Consider the following 20,537-nt stretch of genomic DNA (forward strand, 5'->3'; position numbering starts at 1 on the left):
GAGGGGGCGCAGTCCCTCCTGCGGGCGCTGGCTGCAGGCACATCCGACCCCTCACCCCCATCCCGGTACTTCCCTTAGTCCCAGAGGAGCTTTCCGATGCCCAGAAAGGCCCCTTCGCGCAAGGTTTCTGCCTCCTTTCTGCGGAGGTTCGGGGACCCAGTTCCGTGGACGTCCCCGCAACCACCGAGGACCTTGCGTGCCCTCCAAAGCAGGCCCGTCACGCAGGGCGGCGGGAGGGGGGCGCGGGAGCTGCATGGCCGCCGAGTCCCCGCTGCCCAGCCAGCCGGCGCGCCCGGGAGTGGCGCGGCCGCGGCCTCCCGGGGCGTGGGCACACGCGCCCCAGGGCCCGGCGCCCTCCTGCCGGGAGCCCGGACCGGCCGCAGCCGGCGCGCCCCGGCCTAGGGGGTGGGGCTTGGGGCGGGGGCGGAGCCAGGTCCGCGGCCGGTGTCAGGTTGCTCCGGTAACGGTGACGTGCCGCGGCGTGGGCGGGGCTAACACGCAGGTTGCATATTTTAGGAAGTGAGGAGGAGGCGCGGGCTTGAGCTGCGGCTGGGTCTGGGGCGCAGAGCTGCGGCGGGAGGAGGCGGACACGTGGCAGCAGCAGCGGTAGCAGCCCCGGCAGCGGCGGCAGAAAAGGCATCGGCCCGAGCCGCCGGCCGTCTTCCCTCCTTCCCGCCCCGCGGCAGCCCTAGCTCCCTTCTCTCCGCTCCCCCGGTCGCGCTTGCTCGGCCGGGAGCCGCTCTCTTCGTTTCTTTCTGATTTTCAAGCAACAGGACCCGGCGCGGGGCACAGACCACCGCCAGTATGGGGAAGGGGGTGAGTGTCCGGGGAGCCAGGGGAGGGGCACGGGGAGCCCTGGAGGGGAGGAGGAGGAAGAGGAGGAAGTCAGGAGGGCGACCACAGCCAGCGGGAGGCGGAGGAGGAGGAAGCGGCGGGGCGCGGAATGGGTTGGCAGAGCGGTGAGGCTTAAAAGACGACGCACTTTGGAAATGGAGGAAGCGCAGTAATGAGGGGCGGGCGGGGGAAGGGAGCGCCGGGGGGACGGAGGGCGGCAGCGCCGGGCAGCGCTCACACCCTGGAGAGGGGCTGCGGGCCCTCGAGTCCGAGCGCGCCCGGGGTCCGGGCTCCTGGAGGCGGCGCTCGGGAGCCGCGGGCCCAGGAGGACGAGGGAGGGACGGCTGCTGGGCGGCCCCGGCAAGGAGCGGGCCGCCGGCGGCATCCCCAACCCGCTCCTTCCCTCCCTCCCTCCCTCCGCCCGCCTTCACCTCGCGTCTCTCGCCTTCCTTTTTTTCTCCGCCTTTCTTGCCCCGAGGAAAGGCGTGCTCCTCCCCTTATCCTGGGGCGCTCTGCTCGGCCACTTCCCGGGCTGCCGTTCCCGCCGCGGCTCCGGCCCGGCGCTGGGGGGCTTGCGACGCGGGGGCGGCCTTAGGGTCCCAGGCTCCTTCTGGAGGCTTCGGGCTTAGCCAGTTGCCCGCAGATGCGGCCGCCCTCCCCTAAAGGAAAAAACTGGCTTCCCCTTACTGTGGAGCCGGTCGGGCAGGCTGGTGCCAGAAAGGGTGTGTCTTTGCCCTAGGATGGCCTTTAAGGTATACTTTTGAGAGCTTTAATGGGCCCCTTTCCATAAACATGGGATGCGCCCGGGGCAGCTGGAGCAACTGGAATGGTTATCTTAATGGTGGGGAGGATGTGTGTAGATATTTTTGAGGGATGATCCAGGAAGGAGCACAGGCTGATCCACCAGGGTCTCCGGGTACTGTAAACACGAAAAAGGACGGGAAGTCGGGGCAGTACGCAGTAGGAGTGCCGACCTTCGGAAGAGGGGTGTTCCCGAAGGAACGAGGGGGGTCCCCTGGGCAGGAGAGGCGAGCGCTGTGGGGATACCAGAACGACGGCTGGTTCCTGCATTTCTGTAACTTGGAGCTGTGATAACCCGTAGCCACGGCAAGAGACTGGGTGGCAGACCCCAACGGGGCCAAAGTCCAGTCGAGAAAAGTTTATACAAAAGAACAATCAGAAGTATCGGTTGATGGGATAAAATGACCAGGTCAAGAGAATACTGGTAGGAGAGGATCCGCTCCATTGTGTCCAGGGCTTGCACAGTGCCTTGGCGGTTAGTAGGTCTTTGAAGGTTCTGAGGGTTCCTCGGTGTGGAGTGAGTGATGGGCGAAGAGGGACGGTGCATTCTTTGGGGACTCTAAATGGATTTTGAAGGAGGCCATTGAAAGGCTTGGACCTGGTCGAGAAAGTAAGGAGAGGTGGGAATGCACAAGTGACATCTTCTAAAAGCACAAAATGTGGAGGGCTGGCTCAGGTCAAGCAGCTGAAAAGAGCTGACTGCCAGCCTCTGTACTTCCAGGATGAAAACTGGGTTAGTGGCCTGTGCTTGTACCACACTGTCAAACCCTAAGTCATTCCAGTAAACAAGCTCTTTAAAGCTCATTTCTTTGTCTCTTTCCCCTGAAAAAAAAGTTTATTTCTTGAGCCTCACATTACTGACTGGGGGGCTGTAGAGATCGTAGATATGTACCCGGGGCCTAGGAAGGTGAAGTGATTTGCTCAAGGTCAAATGGTTGGTTAGTGACACACCAGACGTTCCTGATTCGTGAACAGCCGGTGGTCTCCCAGCCTGAAAACTCACTCACTCCTTAACATTGCCTGATATGCAGAACTCTCAAGTTATTTTTCAGATGAAACTGGGTGTTTGTGAGGCTGGATTAATGGACCAGAGAGATGTTTGAATAACTAAGTTATGTCCATAGATCTCTATGTCCCTTTCGTAACCACACACATGCACAGTGGTGGTAAAGAAAGCAACATACCTGGGTCGTGGAAGTTCAACCTAGATGTCTTATGGATCTTTAATAAAATGCCTAGTGGCTGGCAAACACAAAATTGAATTGTAACTGGTTAACACAGGCTGATACGCTGCTTATCTGCTGGGTTGTAGTTAGTATTTTGGGTACTCTGATAAATTAAACACGGGGGGGTGGTGTGTGTGTGTGGGGGTGATTCCCCTGGGATAAAGTTACCCCTTTGTCCCCAGTGACTTACGGTGATAGTCCAAATGTTCAGAAGGATATTTTATGCTCAAATGTTGGGATTTTTCCACATGGGGATTAGAATGTGGGTGGAGTGGTGACTAAAGCCCTGCTGATAATTGGTTAACTAGGAAGCCAGTGCTGGTAGCTAATTTTTAAGGTCATTGTTAATTTCTTCCCCTCCCCTTCCCATTACTGTTGGGAGCCCAGGTTTTGATGATATTTCAGGTGATTTTATTTCTCCTTAAAAATTGATCTCCTAAGCTTTTGGTAAAGAAATGGAAGAACAGCTCCTGCTGAATCATTCCTGGATGAAATAGGATTTTGTCCTTTTTTTCATACTGGGTGTTTTTGCCAGTCACTTGGCTTAAATCCACAGCTAGGCCTACCAATCCTTTAGCTCACCAAAGGTACGTAAGAAACTTTCTTTTTTCTCAAGTTTACAAAAAATGAGGGGAGGGGAGGTGTCACCTGCTCCTTCACTGCAGTTCTCCATTGTTTGAACATTAACTTAGTTACCTAGAAAAGAAACCATGGTTTATGGGTAGTGATTTAAAGAGGAGCCTGGAAAAAGGTCCAGGTGAAGGTTGCACAAGGGATACAGATGTCAGCAGAAATCGTGGTTGTATGGTAGCACTATCAGCTGCCCTTTGGGAGCTCAGCTTGAAAGTGTGACTAAATTCCCTCTGGCTGCTATAAAGCTAGTACTTTAGACTGAAAACATCGCACGGCAGAGTCCTCAGAGTGGAAGGTTGCCCAGGCCTGGCCCGAGCAAGTGGAGTGGTTACTGGAGGAACTGGTTAACTAGCCGCAGGGACATAGAAGAAGGTCGGGGATGCATCACACCGTGTGCCCCTGTCAAGTGTTAAGTATATAAGTGACGAACAGCCCCCACACCCCTCGCCTTTCTGTACCCTGCTCTGAGGGTGTATTCTCTTTGGGTAACTTACTGTTTGTTAATTTGTAGTTTTCTCTGCCAGTAAGTTTGTAACACTCTGGTGACTCACCTTTGGGTGGGAGGGTAGGAAAGGGGGAGGTCTGCATCATAAGTCAGAGGAGATTGAGAGTAGGCTAAGCCTGACAACCCCTGTCCCCAAAAGGGGGCGAGGCATTTTTTAAAATCCAGTAAAATGTTTATTCAGGTGAGGAATAAAACTTAAAATATCCAGACCCCTGGAAGCGTTATTCCTAAATTGCACTTAAAAAAAGTGAGTTCGGGCTTCCCTGGTGGTGCAGTGGTTGAGAGTCCGCCTGCCGATGCAGGGGACACGGGTTCGTGCCCCGGTCCGGGAAGATCCCACATGCCGCGGAGCGGCTGGGCCCGTGAGCCATGGCCGCTGAGCCTGCGCGTCCGGAGCCTGTGCTCTGCAACGGGAGAGGCCACAGCAGTGAGAGGCCCATGTACTGAAAAAAAAAAAAAAAAAAAAAGTGAATTCAACATTGTAAAGCCTAATAGACTGGGTACCCATCCATTCTCCATCCCAGAACCCTTCTAAAGCGTTGTTTTCTGATTATTTTAGCAACAAATGAACAGATAAGTGACTTTCTGTTCTGTCAGGCTATGTTACTTTTTTGGGGGGGTTGCATTGGGTCTTCGTTGCTGCGCGCAGGCTTTCTCTAGTTGCGGCGAGTGAGGGCTACTCTTTGTTGCGGTGCGTGGGCTTCTCATTGCAGTGGCTTCTCTTGTGGAGCACGGGCTCTAGGCATGCGGGCTTCAGTAGTTGTGGCGCACGGGCTCAGTAGTTGTGGCTCGCGGGCTCTATAGAGCACAGGCTCAGTTGTTGTGGTGCACGGGGCTTAGTTGCTCCGTGGCATGTGGGATCTTCCCGGACCAGGGCTTGAACCCGTGTCCCCAGGTGGATTCTTAACTACTGCGCCACCAGGGAAGTCCAGGCTATGTTCTTTCACATAGCATACACAAACTTAAGAATGAAAGAGGCTTTAAGGAAAATAGTTTTCGAAGGGTTTTGTCTGGAAAAGTAAGTAAAATTAGTTTCTTTATTTAAAACAAAGTTTTTTAAAGCCCTGAAGTGTCAGTTTCTCATCTGGCCCTTAGGTAGAATACTCACCCAAGTGAAAGTCACCTGTGTTCCGTTTAGAGAGGGTACAGGGGAAGTGTGAGTGGCAGCTGTTGTTGGGATTTTAAAGCATTTGGCGTTGAGAGATCTAATCTTTATAAACTGAGTTTTTGCTGTTTGTCAGTCTTAAGTCTTTTCAAAACTAGAAAATGGTTTTTCTTTCAGCTGAAAAAAAACTACTGAAAATTGAAAAGAATAGGAAATATTGAATACTGTGAATTACCCTCCAAAGGGCAGCTGAGGGGAGGTGTCATTGGACACTGCTGGGATGCTATTGAACGGCATCTTCGGGTTCTCATTTACTTTCACTTTCCAAGTAAAAGGCTTTACATTTTTAGAGCCTTGGTCAAAGTCTTGTGAAATAAAATGGGCTTTTCAGCCCTCTGTGAGGGACAGGAGGGTGAACATTTGTGCTGTGGTGCCTTCTTCTAGACGCCCAGGGCGCTCTGCCAGCCAGCAGGCCAGAAGAAGAAACACGAGTGTCAGATCAGATGGGCTCACAGTAATCAGAGTTGCTGCTTTTGGCCAGCAAAGCACTGGGCAGAATGTTTCCCCATCCCTGCCAGAGCTGTCCAATTTTGGATTCCGCTGAAATTACGTGTCCAGTAAGTGATAATGTGAAGGACAGAGAATTTTAAAATCCACTACTTTTTTAAAACTCTCCTTCGTTTATATATTTTTGGAAAAGGAGCCATAACCAAGTCAGGTCTGAACTTTCTCACGTTGCTATGAATCCAGTGTGTGTGAGAGGAAGTGTATTCTTTGGCTGTAGTCATAGAGAGACTGTTCTTTGCCTATGAGTCACCTCCTTAGTTGTGTTTAAATCTGTCGTCAGGAATCCACAAGCAGTTCTTCACATTTATTTGACTAATGTTTCAGATAGCAGATTCTGACAGTGAGAATAGAAGCACCCCACTCTACCCCCCCCAACCCACCCTGCAGTTTTTCTCTCTGGTTTCATTTGGATCTTGAGCCAAGGGGATTTTGGCCAGTGGACCCCATTCCTTAGTTCCTTTGTGACTTTACAGTGGATTATATCTGAGCATTAATTATCTCTGTACCTGGTTTTATTCAAACCCTGTTCAGTAACAGCCGTTAGATGTTTTTGGTTGGTGATCTGAAAAGTTGATCCTTGATGGCTTGTGTTTCTGTCTTTGGGACCTGTATTGTTTGGGGGCCTGATAATCAGTGTGTTACGGGGTTTTGTGCATCGTTGAGACTTAGTGCTTGGTTTATCCTTCCGGTTTGTCGTCATGGTGAGGGCAGGGCCTCACGCACTTGGGGTGTCATCTTCTTGTGTTTTTCCTTTATCCTCCCCATGGTGCTTCCGTGGTGCCGTATTGGTTTATTGGTTTCAACTCAGGTGGCGTTTCTCTAGTGACACACCAGACGTTCCTGATTCGTGAACAGCCCGTGGTCTCCCAGCCTGAAAACTCACTCACTCCCTGACATTGCCTGATACGCAGAACTCTCAAGTTATTTCTGGAGAGTTCTATTTCCCTGTTTCTCTAGGGCCTGTCACTGCCTTTGTCCTCTTCAGCCCTGCAGCTGTTTTACTTCCCACCCTAGGCTTCAAGGTACCAGTTGAGGAGTGATCAGGAGTTACTGGAAATTGATTCAGTCCCCTTTTAATGCTTGTGCTGGTTATTAAGCCAGGGTCTCTCAAACCAACAACTTCTTTTGAGTAGCACCAGCTAAAGAGTGGCCTGACAAAATGAAAAAAGACATGAGGAGGGCAGCAAATGGGTGGAAACAGGCAGAACATTTTAACCCCTCATTACCCAGGTACCTAATGTAGAGGTAGAAAACCCCATTGAAAAAACAAGTTTTTTTAAAGAGGTCATAAATCTAAAGTATATTGATTATTTAGAGTTTTAGGATTTTTTTTTTTTTTCTTTTTTTGCGGTATGCGGGCCTCTCACTGTTGTGGCCTCTCCCGTTGCGGAGCACAGGCTCCAGACGCGCAGGCTCAGCGGCCATGGCTCACGGGCCCAGCCGCTCCGCGGCATATGGGGTCTTCTCGGACCGGGGCACGAACCCGTGTCCCCTGCATTGGCAGGCGGACTCTCAACCACTGAGCCACCAGGGAAGAGCCCCATAGAATCGTTTTGAATGATCATGGATGTATACTGACTATTGCAGGTAGGGTGGACTGGCAGTCTCGTTGAAATTTCACATGCAGGCAGATTGGGGAGGAAGGTTAAGCCTTGTTCATTTTGGGCTGAGGGAACCCACTGGCTAGAGCTGGAGCTGTTTTCTTTGCCCCCTGCTGGCTGATGGGCTGCAGCCCAAGTTTGGAGGGACTGAGCTGGGCTCACAAAGAGACCCACTGCTTTGGCCTGGCTACTTGATATTCCCCACCTCGCGGAAGGTTTAGGTGAGTGAGAGAAGGACTGGGAAGGCCAGGTGTCCCTTGGGTCACGTCCTCTTCCTTCTCTGCCCTAAACGCTGCTCTGGGCTGCAGAGCCCTGCAGTGCCATCCTCTTTCAGCCCCAGCCGTCTGCACCCTCAGCTCCCTGGATGGAAAATCCTTGTACATAAACTAAACTACTTAATCATTTAGGAGCCATCGGTGGTGTGATGAACTGCGATTGGTCATGTCTTATATCTTTATAAGTTTCAATTGATGATGAAATAAAAAATGCCCCAAATGAGGTGTTTTTTTTTAAATTCATAAAGACTTTTCACAGTGACGAGTGGCAGTGATTTACATGTTCATTAAAACCAAGTTATAATAACCTTTGTGTAGTGCTTTGCAGAGTACCTTCACATACACATTTGTATTTGATAATGATTAATCATATATCATCCCAGGGAGACTGGAAAGCCTACCCGCGTCCCCCTTTTTACATAAAGGAAAGATGTAGCCCAGACTAGGCAGTGCCTCTAGGTAACCAGTGAGGATCGGAGACCATCCTTCCAACTTCCTGCTAAGGTGGAATTTGCCAAATTGGGTTCAGAGGTATCCTTTCTACAACCCTCTTGGCCAGCTTTGAAATGTGCTGCGTTTGGGGCAATTACTTTTACCCTCCTCTGGCCCCTCTTGATAGTCCAAAGCTTTGTCAGTTTTGGAAACAGTGCTGTTTTTAGGTGTTTTGTTTTTGGATTTGATGGCAGCCCCTTGATTCATCTATCAGAACGCCTCTCTAGAGTCTTTAGTAGTTATACCAAGTGTTATTCCCATTTTAGGCAACAAGGAAACTGAGGCTGACTGTTCAGGGTTGTCTAGCTGGCACATGGCAGAGCTAGAATGACTTGGGACTGACTTAAAAGTACCATCCATAGTCCTGTCCAAAGGGCGTGGACATCTCTGCTTCCAAGTACCCTCCAGACTTTATCAGCAGCAATTTTGGAAGTCTGAAGACCTCTGACCTCCCGGCTGGCCACAGGGCATTGTGCTGATGTGGTGGGAGCTGTGGCCAGACATCACACTGCACAGTTGAGAAAGCCTCTAAGGCCTGATGGGGGCCGGTTGAGATGGGTCTGAAGGCCTCGGGGCAGTTTCAGCTTACGTAGACGTCAAGTGACTCACGTCTAGGATGGAAGCTTGTCTCCTAAACTCATTGCACCTTCTTTGTGTGCCTTTGTAAAAATTTTTGGGATGTTTCTCTGTACCTGTCATATCCGCTTCCCACTCCACCCGCTTTAAATTGTTAATTACTGAAGAAGAGGAAGGAGCATCTCCAGCCCTAGCAGGCCTTGCTCATTGTAAGGATTTGGTCTGTGTTTTTAAAAAAGTGAACGTTGGGGCCTCAGCCCTCGGGGCTGAGGGTGGGCACCTTCCCAGCGTTGCACACTAGCCCCACTCTGTGCGTAAATTCACAGACAGACGTGAATGGATGACAACAGAAAATAGTGTTATAATGGCGGGAATCAGCAATTTTGCACAGGAAGCTTTGGGAGATGTTTACTGTCTGTAGTCTCCCTGAAGTTGGGACAGAATTGAACAAATGAGGAGTTTGGTGCTTTGCAAAGTGGAAAAGCTGCTAGTGAACTCTCTTCTCCTCTATCAGGAGAAGTGACTGAAATTAATGAAGCTTTTGCAGAAAATCCACGGCTTGTTAACAGATCTTGTTTTGAAGATGGTTGGCTGATCAAGGTGACACTCAGTAACCCTTCAGAACTAGATGAACTAATGAGTGAAGAAGCATCTGAGAAACGCATAAAATCCATTGAGGAGTGAAAATGGAACGCCTAAAGAAACTAGTTTGAAACAACTAAAAAAAAATAATAATAATAAACAAGCGCACCTTGCTCCAGGTTTCAACCTTGGTTTCTCCTGTCAAGAATTTTCTCACCCCATCTCCTGAGCACCCTTTCCCTCTACCCAGATCAACTGGTGGCAAAACTGATAGTGAACCGTTGAGAGGATGAAATCCCCAGGAAGCACAGGGCGAAGTAATGACACTTTATTTTAGGCTGTGTCACACTGGGCAAGCCCCTGCCCTTGTTGTGACCTCCCACTTCCTAAATTAGAATGGGAAAAACAAATGTTCACAAGTGGCCCTTTTGGGGGGGTGGTATGATAGTGGCCTTGAGCCTCCATTGTGTACCCTTCCCCTTTCTCAGAGACGGCACAGCGGTGCCCAAGGGTGCTCTTGAAGGGAGCCCGGTCACTGCCTGTCTTCCGTGGAGGAAGGAGAACTGACCTGCATTCCCTAATGGAAACAGTGGGAATTGTGTGCCCAGTGCCCAGAGGAGTGGGCAGGTCATCGCAGTAGATGCGGGAGACCATATTATCATTCCCCTTTTCGTGACCTTTGTTTTTCCCAAATGCTTTTAAAAGAAATAATAAAGAAAATGCTGTCTACCTAATTTTAGGCTGTTCCCTGTCCTACCCTGCACCACTGCACCCCACCCCAAACACACACACACAGATTTTTTTTCTGCTTTGAAATTAGTATTTGAGATTGGTAGGGACTCGAGTAATATTTGGTTCGCATCAAGATAAGCTAGTATTTTTGTTTTACTCGTAGGGAAGCACTGAGTTGCATAAGCTGCCTAGTCTTCTGGACATTGCCTAGTGAAACAGTTGAAGCTTGAAGGAGAAGAAATCTCACTTGTTAGCACTTCCCCTGTCTCTTTCACAGATATCCTGTTTTAAACCACCACCCCTTATATGCCGTGAAGGGATGAAGAATGGGGAGGGTTATTAGGGAATCTTGATTTCCAGCTACCTGAACCACTGATAACTGAGAAGCTTCAGGCAGGAGATCTGTTTTATAAATGGGGATAACACTCTGGAACATGTCCAAGGTCTAGCTGCTCCAATAATTCTCTCCCCGTCTTTCGGAGTGGAAACTATTGGAAGTCGGAGAATAATCAAAGCCTACAGATGGTGAGGCAGAGGGCTTTTAACTCTGATTTTCATATCTTGAAATTAGATACGTTTTAATGATACTCAACTTGCTTAATGAGAATTTGTGAACTGGATTTAAGAAATCAATACAAACGGGCCACGTGAGTCTTTTAGAGATCCCTAGTCGATGCCTTTGTCGTGCTTTTTCAGTGTTGTGCTTCCTTATTAAATATATGAAGGAAGTCCCACTTCAGTTCCTCTCTGGTGGGAGCCCCGTCCTTTGTTTTGTCTGTTTGCTTCCAGTGTGTGTGTGATGTTTCATTTTAACTCTGGCCCCGGGGCTCTCCCAGAGAGGCTCCGGGCAACGTGTGGTTGCTCTGTAGTGGAGAGAATGTGGAGAATGTTGACTGTCTTTAGACTTGCTTCATTCTTAACAGATCAGACGCAGAAACTAAAGAACACTCTGAAAGAGTTAATGGGCAGGGAACACTGTAAATGTGACCACACAAGTTGAGCAATGTGAATACTGTACGTGTCTCTGTGTTTTGGCAACACTAACTAACCTGGGGCCAGGATCTCTTTAGAGTCTTAAGAAGGTATTTGCAAATTCAAGTGAACATTGTATTTATTTGCAACCATATCAGCTATGACTGAAAGACACCTATATGCTTTGATTTTTTAAAATTTACTTTATATTCAGCACAGGACAGTTTTAATCTAGACAGTGTTTCTACTTGTTGCTTTAGTAGCTGGTGAGGTACTCCTGAAAATCAGAAGTGATTAAGGGAGAGCCACAAATGAATACAGATAGCACCGCGTAGCATCCATTGTAAGAAAATTGCTAATGTAATTGCCTTTCTTTGCCCTTCTTAGGCGATAGTATCAGTTTGTGGGCTGGGGGGCCTCTGGAGTGAGGGGCGCCTTCTCTCCAGGGACTACTAGTCTTGGGAACACCAAGTTCAGGCTTTGTGTAGCTGAGTGCATTTTCAACAGGAGGTGGGGGAGTGGAACAATCTAGATTTAAACTGTGGAATCAACGTTTTCTCTAAAACTTGTTCCAGTTTTCAGGAGGCGTGGGTGGATCCTGCACATGCTTTTCCTACATCCTGCTTGTGTCCAAATATTTCCAGGGACTTTCACTTGGGGGCTTTATTCTCGGGCTGCAGATTGGGGTGGGGACTCCCTTTGTTTGTCTTTCACTTGAAGAATTTGAAGGATCCTTGGGCTGACTTTTTTTTAATAAGATGAAAAGGTCAGTGCTCTTAAGGCAAACCCTAAAGATATTTAAAGTTGATCCGAAATGACTTCTTTGCAAAGATAAGAATTCAAACGTCACAATAAAAGTCATTCGCATTTAGGTGTATGTATCAGTTAATCCTCTCAAACCTCTAAGGAGGTAGGCGCCTTAGCTCCATTCTAAGGAAGAGAACAGAAGAATTTCAGAATTAGTGACTTGCCCAAGGACACACAGCTATGAAGTGGTGGAGCCCAGGGTATGAACCTGTCTGATTCAGAATCCAAGTGCTTAAGTAAGTTAGTGATGTGAGGATAGTTTCATCTTTCATTGGGGAAGATGGAGGGCCAAGGCGTGGAGATGTTGACAGCACATCCCTCTCCCCCCATTTACCCCAAATGGAAGCAACTGGCAGGGCCATTCTGAGGCCTGACAGGACTTTCCCACTGGTCTTAATGCCCTAGGGTGCAGATGGCCTGACCTGAGCTAGTGATGGCAGTATCAGTCCTAGACTGTTGTTGAGTATGCAGCCTTAGAACGTGTATTTCCGTGGATATTAGCCCGGTGACTCTTCAAAATGATGGCTCTCCTAAAACTGCCGAAACTCCTTTCTCCGCAGTCTCGAGTTTCGAAATGCTGTTCTGAATTCACAACCACACGTTTCCCACATCCCTCTGTAGGTTGGACGTGATAAATATGAACCCGCAGCTGTTTCAGAGCATGGCGACAAAAAGAAGGCCAAGAAAGAGAGGGATATGGATGAGCTGAAGAAGGAAGTTTCTATGGTAAGGTACTAGGAGGAAGGCTGCTCTTGGTTCGTCTTAAAAATTGATTGTATCTTACCTCCTTTGAGTGTTACGGTACCCCTCCCCCCAGTCATCCTTCAGTCAGAGACTTGCTTTATTTTCAAAGTAAAGAGATTACAGCAGTTGTACAGATTTTACTGAATTGTAGAGGTTGCTATGGAAAAATTTCATTATAAAAGCCGTTAGAGGGTTGGACAAGTTACTCAACGCTCCGGCATAACCAAAAGTCCACAGAGGAACCGTGGATGATATTATCGTGGGCCTTTGCTTTTGTGTTTCTGCATCATACTGAACACGGAGAACTTCCAACCTCTGCAGGCTGCGGAGGCATCCACAGATGCAACCTGTCTGTAATCTGCCTGGTCATCAGAGAAGGTAGATGAGGTCTCATAGGTCTCTAAGACTGTTGGGTTTCTCTGACGATAGGTGGCAGACAGTTGGGCTCCCATCCCACAGCTTGGGCCGTTCTCCAGTGAAGACTATTCAGTAGGTAGCTGTATGGTTGCCAAGCCATTGGGCAACGATGGTGAAAGTATACTAACTTGTGCACTGAAGAAAAACTTGTCTTCTGAGCCTAATGGTAGTGAGGAGTGATGACATTGATGCTTTTTAAAATCTTTTTTTTTTTTTTAATGGTACAGTGTTGAATTCTTTTCCTTCTGTTTTCCCTTAGGATGACCACAAACTTAGCCTTGATGAGCTTCATCGCAAATACGGAACGGACTTGAGCCGAGTATGTTCTAATTGGTTGTATAGAATCCTGATTTTTCCCTATCCCGTTTTCCCCAGTATCACAGGCCTAACCTTAGGGACTCAAGGAGAACGACGACAGCCACCATCTGAGTGTCTGCTACATGACGTGCACAAAGCTTGGGCCCTTTTTTTTGTTACAACATTGCTTCTGTTTTACGTTTTGGTTTTTTGGCTGCGAGGCATGTAGGATCTTAGTTCTCTGACCAGAGCTCAAACCCATACCCCCTGCATTGGAAAGCCAAGTCTTAACCACTGGACCACCAGGGAAATCCCAGGACCGGGGCTCTTATATGCTGTTTACTATTTTGTTTCCCCTGAAACTTTTTGGAAGTGCATGTTACTTTCCCCATCTTATATAGCAGGTGACAGCCAATAGGTGGGAGTCCCAGGATTTGAAACTGAAAAGCTCCAAAACCGTGCTCATCCCCTGACCTTGTGATTACAAACCTTCTCTTTATTCTTCTACGTTTGTTAAATTGAGTTATTTCAACTAGTTGAATCTTGAACGATTCAGATTTTTGCACTTTTATCAGCTAGCTCATTGCTGTTTGTCAGAGCCTTTGGTTTATTCTAGCATTTATTTGAAACTTGTTTTTTGAACAGCTCAAAGAAACCTTTAAATAAAGTATGTATTGTGTATCCTTGTTATCGAGGGGATTTTGATATTAACTTTGCCACAAACAATATAAAAGTAAACAGTCAGGCGCAGGGGTGGAGTTTGTTATTTTCTAGACAATCACTAGAAAGTCTGAGGAATGACTAGAGTGCCAGCTAGTATGTAGCTATTGTTTCAATAAATTATCAAGAAGTTCTGAGAAGTCTGGGGGCCTTAAGCTCTGAGAGGAGGCCTGACTCTAAGACCCAGCAGGCAGTTCCTCTCTGAGCACATCACATGGGTTATCTCACCGAAGTTTTCATTAGATTCCTGTGAAGCATGTTCTTTGGGACCCTAAGTTACTTAGGGTCTGTTTTCTTACTTGTAAAATGGGTTGTGGTGAGAATTAAACAATTAATTGGAAGCACTGGATTGACTCAGTGCTCAACAAGTAGGGACAGCTCAGATGGCTGGTGGTGGTGGTGGTTATTCTGTCCAGGGATCACATCACGAACTTGAGGCAGGGGAGGGTCCTAAGTAAGTCCTTGTTTTCCTTGAACCATTTCATGTTCTTTATCCCTTTCCCTATACTCCCTAGTTAACTCCAATATTAAAAATAACATGAAAACAAAATATGTATACACACTTCAGGCAAAAATGTGTTTTATGTCTTTTTTATGAGTTGGTATCTATGATGAAAGTAATCACATTTTCCCCTCATGGCCGGGAGCCTCATGTCTCTTGTCTGCTGTCATTGCATCTTGGTTTTAAGGCCCATTAGAAAACAGCAGGGCCTCAGTACAGTGGTTGCTTCTTCCGGTGAATACTTTTCAACTGACAGGTGTCCGGGGGTTTAGCTCAAATACGCACATGTGTGAACCCTTCCCTGCCAGACAAGTTTTTTTTATTTTTATTTTTTCGGTACACGGGCCTCTCACTGTTGTGGCCTCTCCCGTTGCGGAGCACAGGCTCCGGACGCGCAGGCTCAGCGGCCATGGCTCCCGGGCCCAGCCGCTCCGCGGCATGTGGGATCTTCCCGGACCGGGCCACGAACCCGCATCCCCTGCATCGGCAGGCGGACTCTCAACCACTGCGCCACCAGGGAAGCCCCAGACAAGTATTTTAATTGCCGTCCAAAGAGTAAAGTTCTATACTGAAGCTTGGCAAGTTAACCCAATAACAGGTTGGATTCTGACAGATATTTTTTTTCCTCCTTTGATATTAGTAGTGATCCCCCCACCACCCCCCCGCCGCCGCTTCCCTGACAGATTCAGTACATAGGAAACTCTTAAGCTCTTAATTTGCAAAACTGAATCGATTAGTTAAGATTGATATCTTTTTGGTAAAAATGCAGTTTGGCATGAATCCCTTATCTAAGACTCGGAAGAGACCGGACCAGATTCCAGTCTGTCCGTGGATCAGTTTTAAAAGAATTTTAGTTTGGGTGTTGTAGGTTCCTCAGGAAACTTGGGCTGTTGTCTGCCTGAACCGTTGTAGACGTGGGCAGGGGTTAGGCGGGGAATCATCAGAATTTTCCAGCTTCTACATTGCCCTGGGATTCTCCTCAACTCTTTTATTGCAGCTTCCCAGCTGTCAGGTGGCTGTATTAGCTTGTAAGTCCTGAAGCAGTTTGTCTTATTTATGTTCCTCTATTTCTCAGGGCTTAACAACTGCCCGAGCTGCTGAGATCCTGGCCCGAGACGGTCCCAACGCCCTCACTCCCCCTCCCACGACCCCCGAATGGGTCAAGTTCTGTCGGCAGCTGTTCGGGGGGTTCTCAATGTTACTGTGGATTGGAGCAATTCTTTGTTTCTTGGCCTATGGCATCCAAGCTGCTACAGAAGAGGAACCTCAAAATGATAATGTGAGTGCCGTCGTTTCTAATTTGGATTATATTAGGTATGCATAAAGTATCCTCTGTCTTTGCCACCTACTTATTTTCAGTTACCACTGGTTACTTGATGGTTTTAAACACTGAGGAAAAGTAGCATCAGCAACGATTGCCTTCAAGGCCATCCGTTCTTCCTTCTTCGTTTCAAGTTCTCTCTCCCATCTCCTGCCCTGTGTGTAGATGTTCTTCCAAGCTGGGCCTCTGCCCTGCATGTTGTTTCTGTGAACAAGCAGCTCTGCTCGGGCCCTGGCTCAGGTCTTGCTGCCACTGAGCGGCAGAGCACAGCTTTTAATATTGGAACATTACACACGTCCAGAAATGTTTGGTAGCCATTCTTCAGAAGTCACAAGTTGTTTTGAAAATATCTTTCTTTAATAAAGCAGGAGAAACTGATTCACGGAGAATATTTCCCAAAGTCTGTCAAGCTAGTGACCAAGCGTCAGTGTGACTCCATTTCTGACACTCTTGTACACCGTCTCGCGGAAGATAAACATGAAGACATGAGTTCTGTATTTCTGAAGCCTTGATCTCTGTGAAAAGTCTGGTTTTTATTCAGTCGAAAATTAACTGAATGTTCCCAATTCTTTACCAAGAGCCATGCATCCTAACTTGTTTGTTCTGTCCCAGCTGTATCTTGGAGTGGTGCTGTCTGCCGTCGTCATCATAACTGGGTGTTTCTCCTACTATCAAGAAGCTAAAAGCTCAAAGATCATGGAGTCCTTCAAAAACATGGTTCCTCAGGTACCTGCTGCTTTGTCCTTCTCCATCAGGTGACTTGACAGCCCCAAGAATTGGAGCTGGTGTGAAGTTAAGGTTTTCCAGATATTCAGTGGCTCCATCAGAGAGAGGGGGATGCCTTCTCCCCACACCCAAAACCAGACCTGTTTTTCTTATACCCCAAAAAGTGAGTGTCTTCCCTCTGAATGTACACCGCACGATGGCAACATGCGGGCTGCCTCATACATAACTTGAGCAAGCGTTTGTAACTTGTATAAGTAAACAGATTGATATCTTTGCTATACATTCAGCTAATTAGGATTACAGATCATTTTGTAATTTTGACACTACCTTCTTGCTGGTATTGGTTTTTATCCGATGGAATGGTGTAAACTGTATTCTCCTTCCAAAAGCAAGCCCTCGTGATTCGAAATGGTGAAAAAATGAGCATAAATGCAGAAGAAGTTGTCGTTGGGGATCTGGTGGAAGTGAAAGGAGGGGATCGAATCCCTGCTGATCTCAGAATCATCTCTGCAAACGGCTGCAAGGTAGGTTTAAACAGAGTCTCCATAGTTCCGGACAGAGTGAGTTGAGTGGGCCAGTAGCCCGGGATGAGGCTCGTGTTGCTCGCATGACGCGTCTTACTTTTCTCACGGGCAGGTGGATAACTCCTCACTCACTGGAGAATCAGAACCGCAGACCAGGTCTCCGGATTTCACCAATGAAAACCCCCTGGAGACACGGAACATTGCCTTTTTTTCAACCAACTGCGTTGAAGGTAGACCGTTTTCAAGCACTCTTCAGCACGGCGTGGTATTTATTTTGGGCATTAACAACCACCACCAAAATAAACCCCCGGCCACAGTTTCTCTTTTTGTCTTATTGGCCCCATTTCTGACCACTTCAGTTAGGCACAGAGCAGAAGCAATTGACTTGTTGGCAGGAAGACCCAGGAGGCCTCGGGGCTATTTTTTCCCTCTTCCCTCCACCTCTGCGTGCCTCTTCTGTTGGCAGGGCTAAGCTAGCGTGGGGTTTGGAGCCGCTGTCCTGCTAATGGAGAGAAATCCCTTTGCCACAGTCGCTATAGTTTAAAACGGACGGCGTGTGCCGCCCAGGAGCTGGCCCTTAAAAACGTGTGTGTTTCTGTCTCTTTTTTTTAAAACCTGCCAGGTAATTGTGCAGATTCTGCGGCTTCATTGGTAAAACTTAGTACAATTCCCCCTCCTCCTCCTCTTAAGGTACTGCACGTGGCATTGTCGTGTACACGGGGGATCGCACCGTGATGGGCAGAATCGCCACGCTCGCTTCTGGGCTGGAAGGGGGCCAGACTCCCATTGCTGCGGAAATTGAACATTTTATCCACATCATCACGGGTGTGGCCGTGTTCCTGGGCGTGTCGTTCTTCATCCTTTCTCTGATCCTTGAATACACCTGGCTTGAGGCCGTCATCTTCCTCATCGGCATCATTGTAGCCAACGTGCCAGAAGGTTTGCTGGCCACCGTCACGGTAAGAGGCTTGGGGAAGGCGATGCTCGCTGGCTCTGACGGCCTGCCTGAGTGTGAGAGTCATCCGCTACCCTTTCCTCAGGGACTGCGGGGGCTGCCGACTTAGGTTTTTTTTTGCATGTGTTTGTATGTGGGTTTTCTTCAGAGCCACCTGGTGGGGTTAGACAGTGAAAAGACCTCAGCATGTTTTTATACGGAAGATAGTAACCCAGAAGCATACTTTTTTTTTCCTTGAATTTTATCACGTGATCCAGAACAGTGTAGCACAGAAAGGAGAAGAACTTGGGGGAAAGTAGGGAAAACAGACTATGGTACATCCTGGCTATTTTCACTTTTCTTAATAGTCTGCTTTTTGGAGGGGGGTGGGGGAAGCCCCACATACACATTACCATTATTATTTCCTCCAACTTCAGAGGACGCTTGGAGAGATTTAGTTTTAGGCAAATTTCTCCCATGTTAGGGGGTAGCCAGAGTTAGTATGGAATGGCCGCCTGGTTGAGTTAGAAATAATCTGGCTCCAACGCTTTAGGTGTGCCTGACCCTGACCGCCAAGCGCATGGCCAGGAAGAACTGCTTAGTGAAGAACCTGGAGGCTGTGGAGACCTTGGGGTCCACGTCCACCATCTGCTCAGACAAAACTGGAACTCTGACCCAGAACCGGATGACGGTGGCCCACATGTGGTTCGACAATCAGATCCACGAGGCCGACACGACGGAGAATCAGAGTGGTAAGACTGGGGCCCGGCCCACACCTGAGCCTCACCTGCTTGCTTGCTTTTTATCATTTGGTAAAGAGTCAGGGTTTTAGATGGTTTAGGTTTTTTGTCTTCTGGGGTTTTGTTTGCATGTCAGTACAAACATGGTTGGAAAATGCCTAAAACCTGACTAGTTTTGTTCATTGGGAAATGAGACGTGTCACCTCACATTTCTGTGGGCCCTTAGTACAAAGCCAGTGCATTATTTTCCTCTCTTTTTGCTTCCACCAGGTGTCTCATTCGACAAGACCTCGGCCACCTGGCTCGCTCTGTCCAGAATTGCAGGGCTTTGTAACAGGGCCGTGTTTCAGGCTAACCAGGAGAACCTGCCTATCCTGAAGGTCGGCTCAGCAGTTCTGTTAAGGTTGCTTTTGAGGTGTGCAGATGCCACCCAAGAACCACCACCTGAGGGTTCTGTTTGAAGAGCACGGGACCTTTGGGGGCTGTAGAGTGATTGGGACACTTGGAATGGTCCATGGGATGCTTTGCTATGTGTAACTTGAGTTGTGTTGCCTGTAGACCCCAAACACTTTCGGTACCCTGTGGTCAGTATAGGTCAGTAAAAGTGGAATATACAGTAAAACCTGACCAAAGAGGAGTTGGGGGAGTTGGGAGGCAATCTTTACTGGTGAAAAACCTAATTAGTAAAATCCAGCTTTACTATTCCTGAGTTTATGTGATGATCACCTAACCTAGCAGACAGTGAGGGCTACTTTTGTGACTTAAGAATTGTATTTGCATATTAGGATACAGCAGATTCCAGTCAATCCCTTAAGCCATTTATTTTCTTAAAATAGCTCAGTTATTTCTCTTATCTTATTTGTTCTTAGCTGGCTACTAATGTTGCAGAAATAAGCTAAGCGTAGCCCCGTGGAATTTGCATGAAATTTGAAATGACTTGAGAGATTTTTTCTGTGTGGCCCAGTAAAGACTTGGTCCCAGAAAGGTCACAAGCTGCACAAGGTCCTTGCGGACAAGAGGAGCTGCGTGGGGCCCTCTGGGCGGCTCCCTCTCCCCAAAGCTGCCTGTGGTGCTTCTGGGTCGAAACTGGGTTGTCGAAGAGACTGTGGCTCCGACGGAACCGAGATGGCTTCTGTTGTGAAGATAGGACTCCTTTATTCTTTAAAGGAGATTCTCTTGGCGTTGAATTGATGTTGTTTTGAGGAGGATGTTGTTGATCTTGGGATAAAACTTGAGATGCCAGCTTCATCGTTTTTCTTACCCCAGAGTGGAAATTTCCTAGTCTTTGAGCACAGGGACTCATAAATATCCAGTCTTTGCTCATTTAAAAGCTCCAGAAAGGTAGCATGAGATGTTATTTCTAAGTTATTTCAGGGGGTTGGGGCCATGTTATCTTAGTGGCGTTATCAAAAAAAAAAAAACATGCAGCCCTATTCTGCTTCAGTAACTGGCCTTTACTAAAGTGATCCCACTTATTTCATGCTTCTTACCAAACTTCACCAGATTTCTCGTTAAACAGGGCTACCATATTTGTAAGTGAGCATTAACTTGCTATCTGCACGTGCGGCCTGGCATGCCAGAGTTCTAAAATGTTTATCTTTGTAAGTTTGCTGTAGCCGAAAATGTTCTCAGTATGTCAAAATACAAGTGTTACAGTGTATCACACAAAATACGTGTGTTACCCAACATGTGTGCATTAACTAAAACGGTGGCTCATTACATCGCCGTTGAAGCTAATAATAGCTTTCAGTTCGCATCATTCAGGCCCAGACAATCCTGCACAGTTGAATTAGTTCAGAATGTGAAGTCCTGTTTTGCCCTTGACACAGACAGCTTGCCCTCCGTCCTGAGAACCCAAGGCGTTTTCTTTTTTAAATTGCAGGGCAGTGAAGGGTACCGTAAAT

General features: G+C 47.9%; 1 protein-coding gene across 6 annotated transcripts in view; it reads left to right on the forward strand.

Moving 5' to 3' along the window:
• The first annotated feature begins 489 nt into the window (after positions 1-489).
• ATP1A1 (ATPase Na+/K+ transporting subunit alpha 1) overlaps positions 490-20,537 on the forward strand; it is a 33,122-nt gene continuing 13,074 nt past the window's right edge. The window contains exons 1-10 of one of the 6 annotated variants that reach the window (XM_032602797.1): positions 490-816; positions 12,330-12,434; positions 13,129-13,188; positions 15,464-15,667; positions 16,322-16,435; positions 16,825-16,959; positions 17,072-17,189; positions 17,650-17,918; positions 18,447-18,645; positions 18,904-19,013. In XM_032602797.1, the coding sequence (XP_032458688.1) occupies positions 805-816; positions 12,330-12,434; positions 13,129-13,188; positions 15,464-15,667; positions 16,322-16,435; positions 16,825-16,959; positions 17,072-17,189; positions 17,650-17,918; positions 18,447-18,645; positions 18,904-19,013 (1,326 nt within the window). In that variant the 5' untranslated portion in view covers positions 490-804. Of the gene's footprint in view, positions 817-901; positions 960-12,268; positions 12,435-13,128; positions 13,189-15,463; positions 16,436-16,824; positions 16,960-17,071; positions 17,190-17,649; positions 17,919-18,446; positions 18,646-18,903; positions 19,014-20,537 lie in introns of those variants that run through there. The other 5 variants (XM_032602807.1, XM_032602822.1, XM_032602815.1 and 2 more) reach the window with 5 other exon arrangements.

This window comes from Phocoena sinus, chromosome 1 (genome assembly GCF_008692025.1).
Source record: "Phocoena sinus isolate mPhoSin1 chromosome 1, mPhoSin1.pri, whole genome shotgun sequence".
Lineage (NCBI taxonomy): Eukaryota > Metazoa > Chordata > Mammalia > Artiodactyla > Phocoenidae > Phocoena > Phocoena sinus.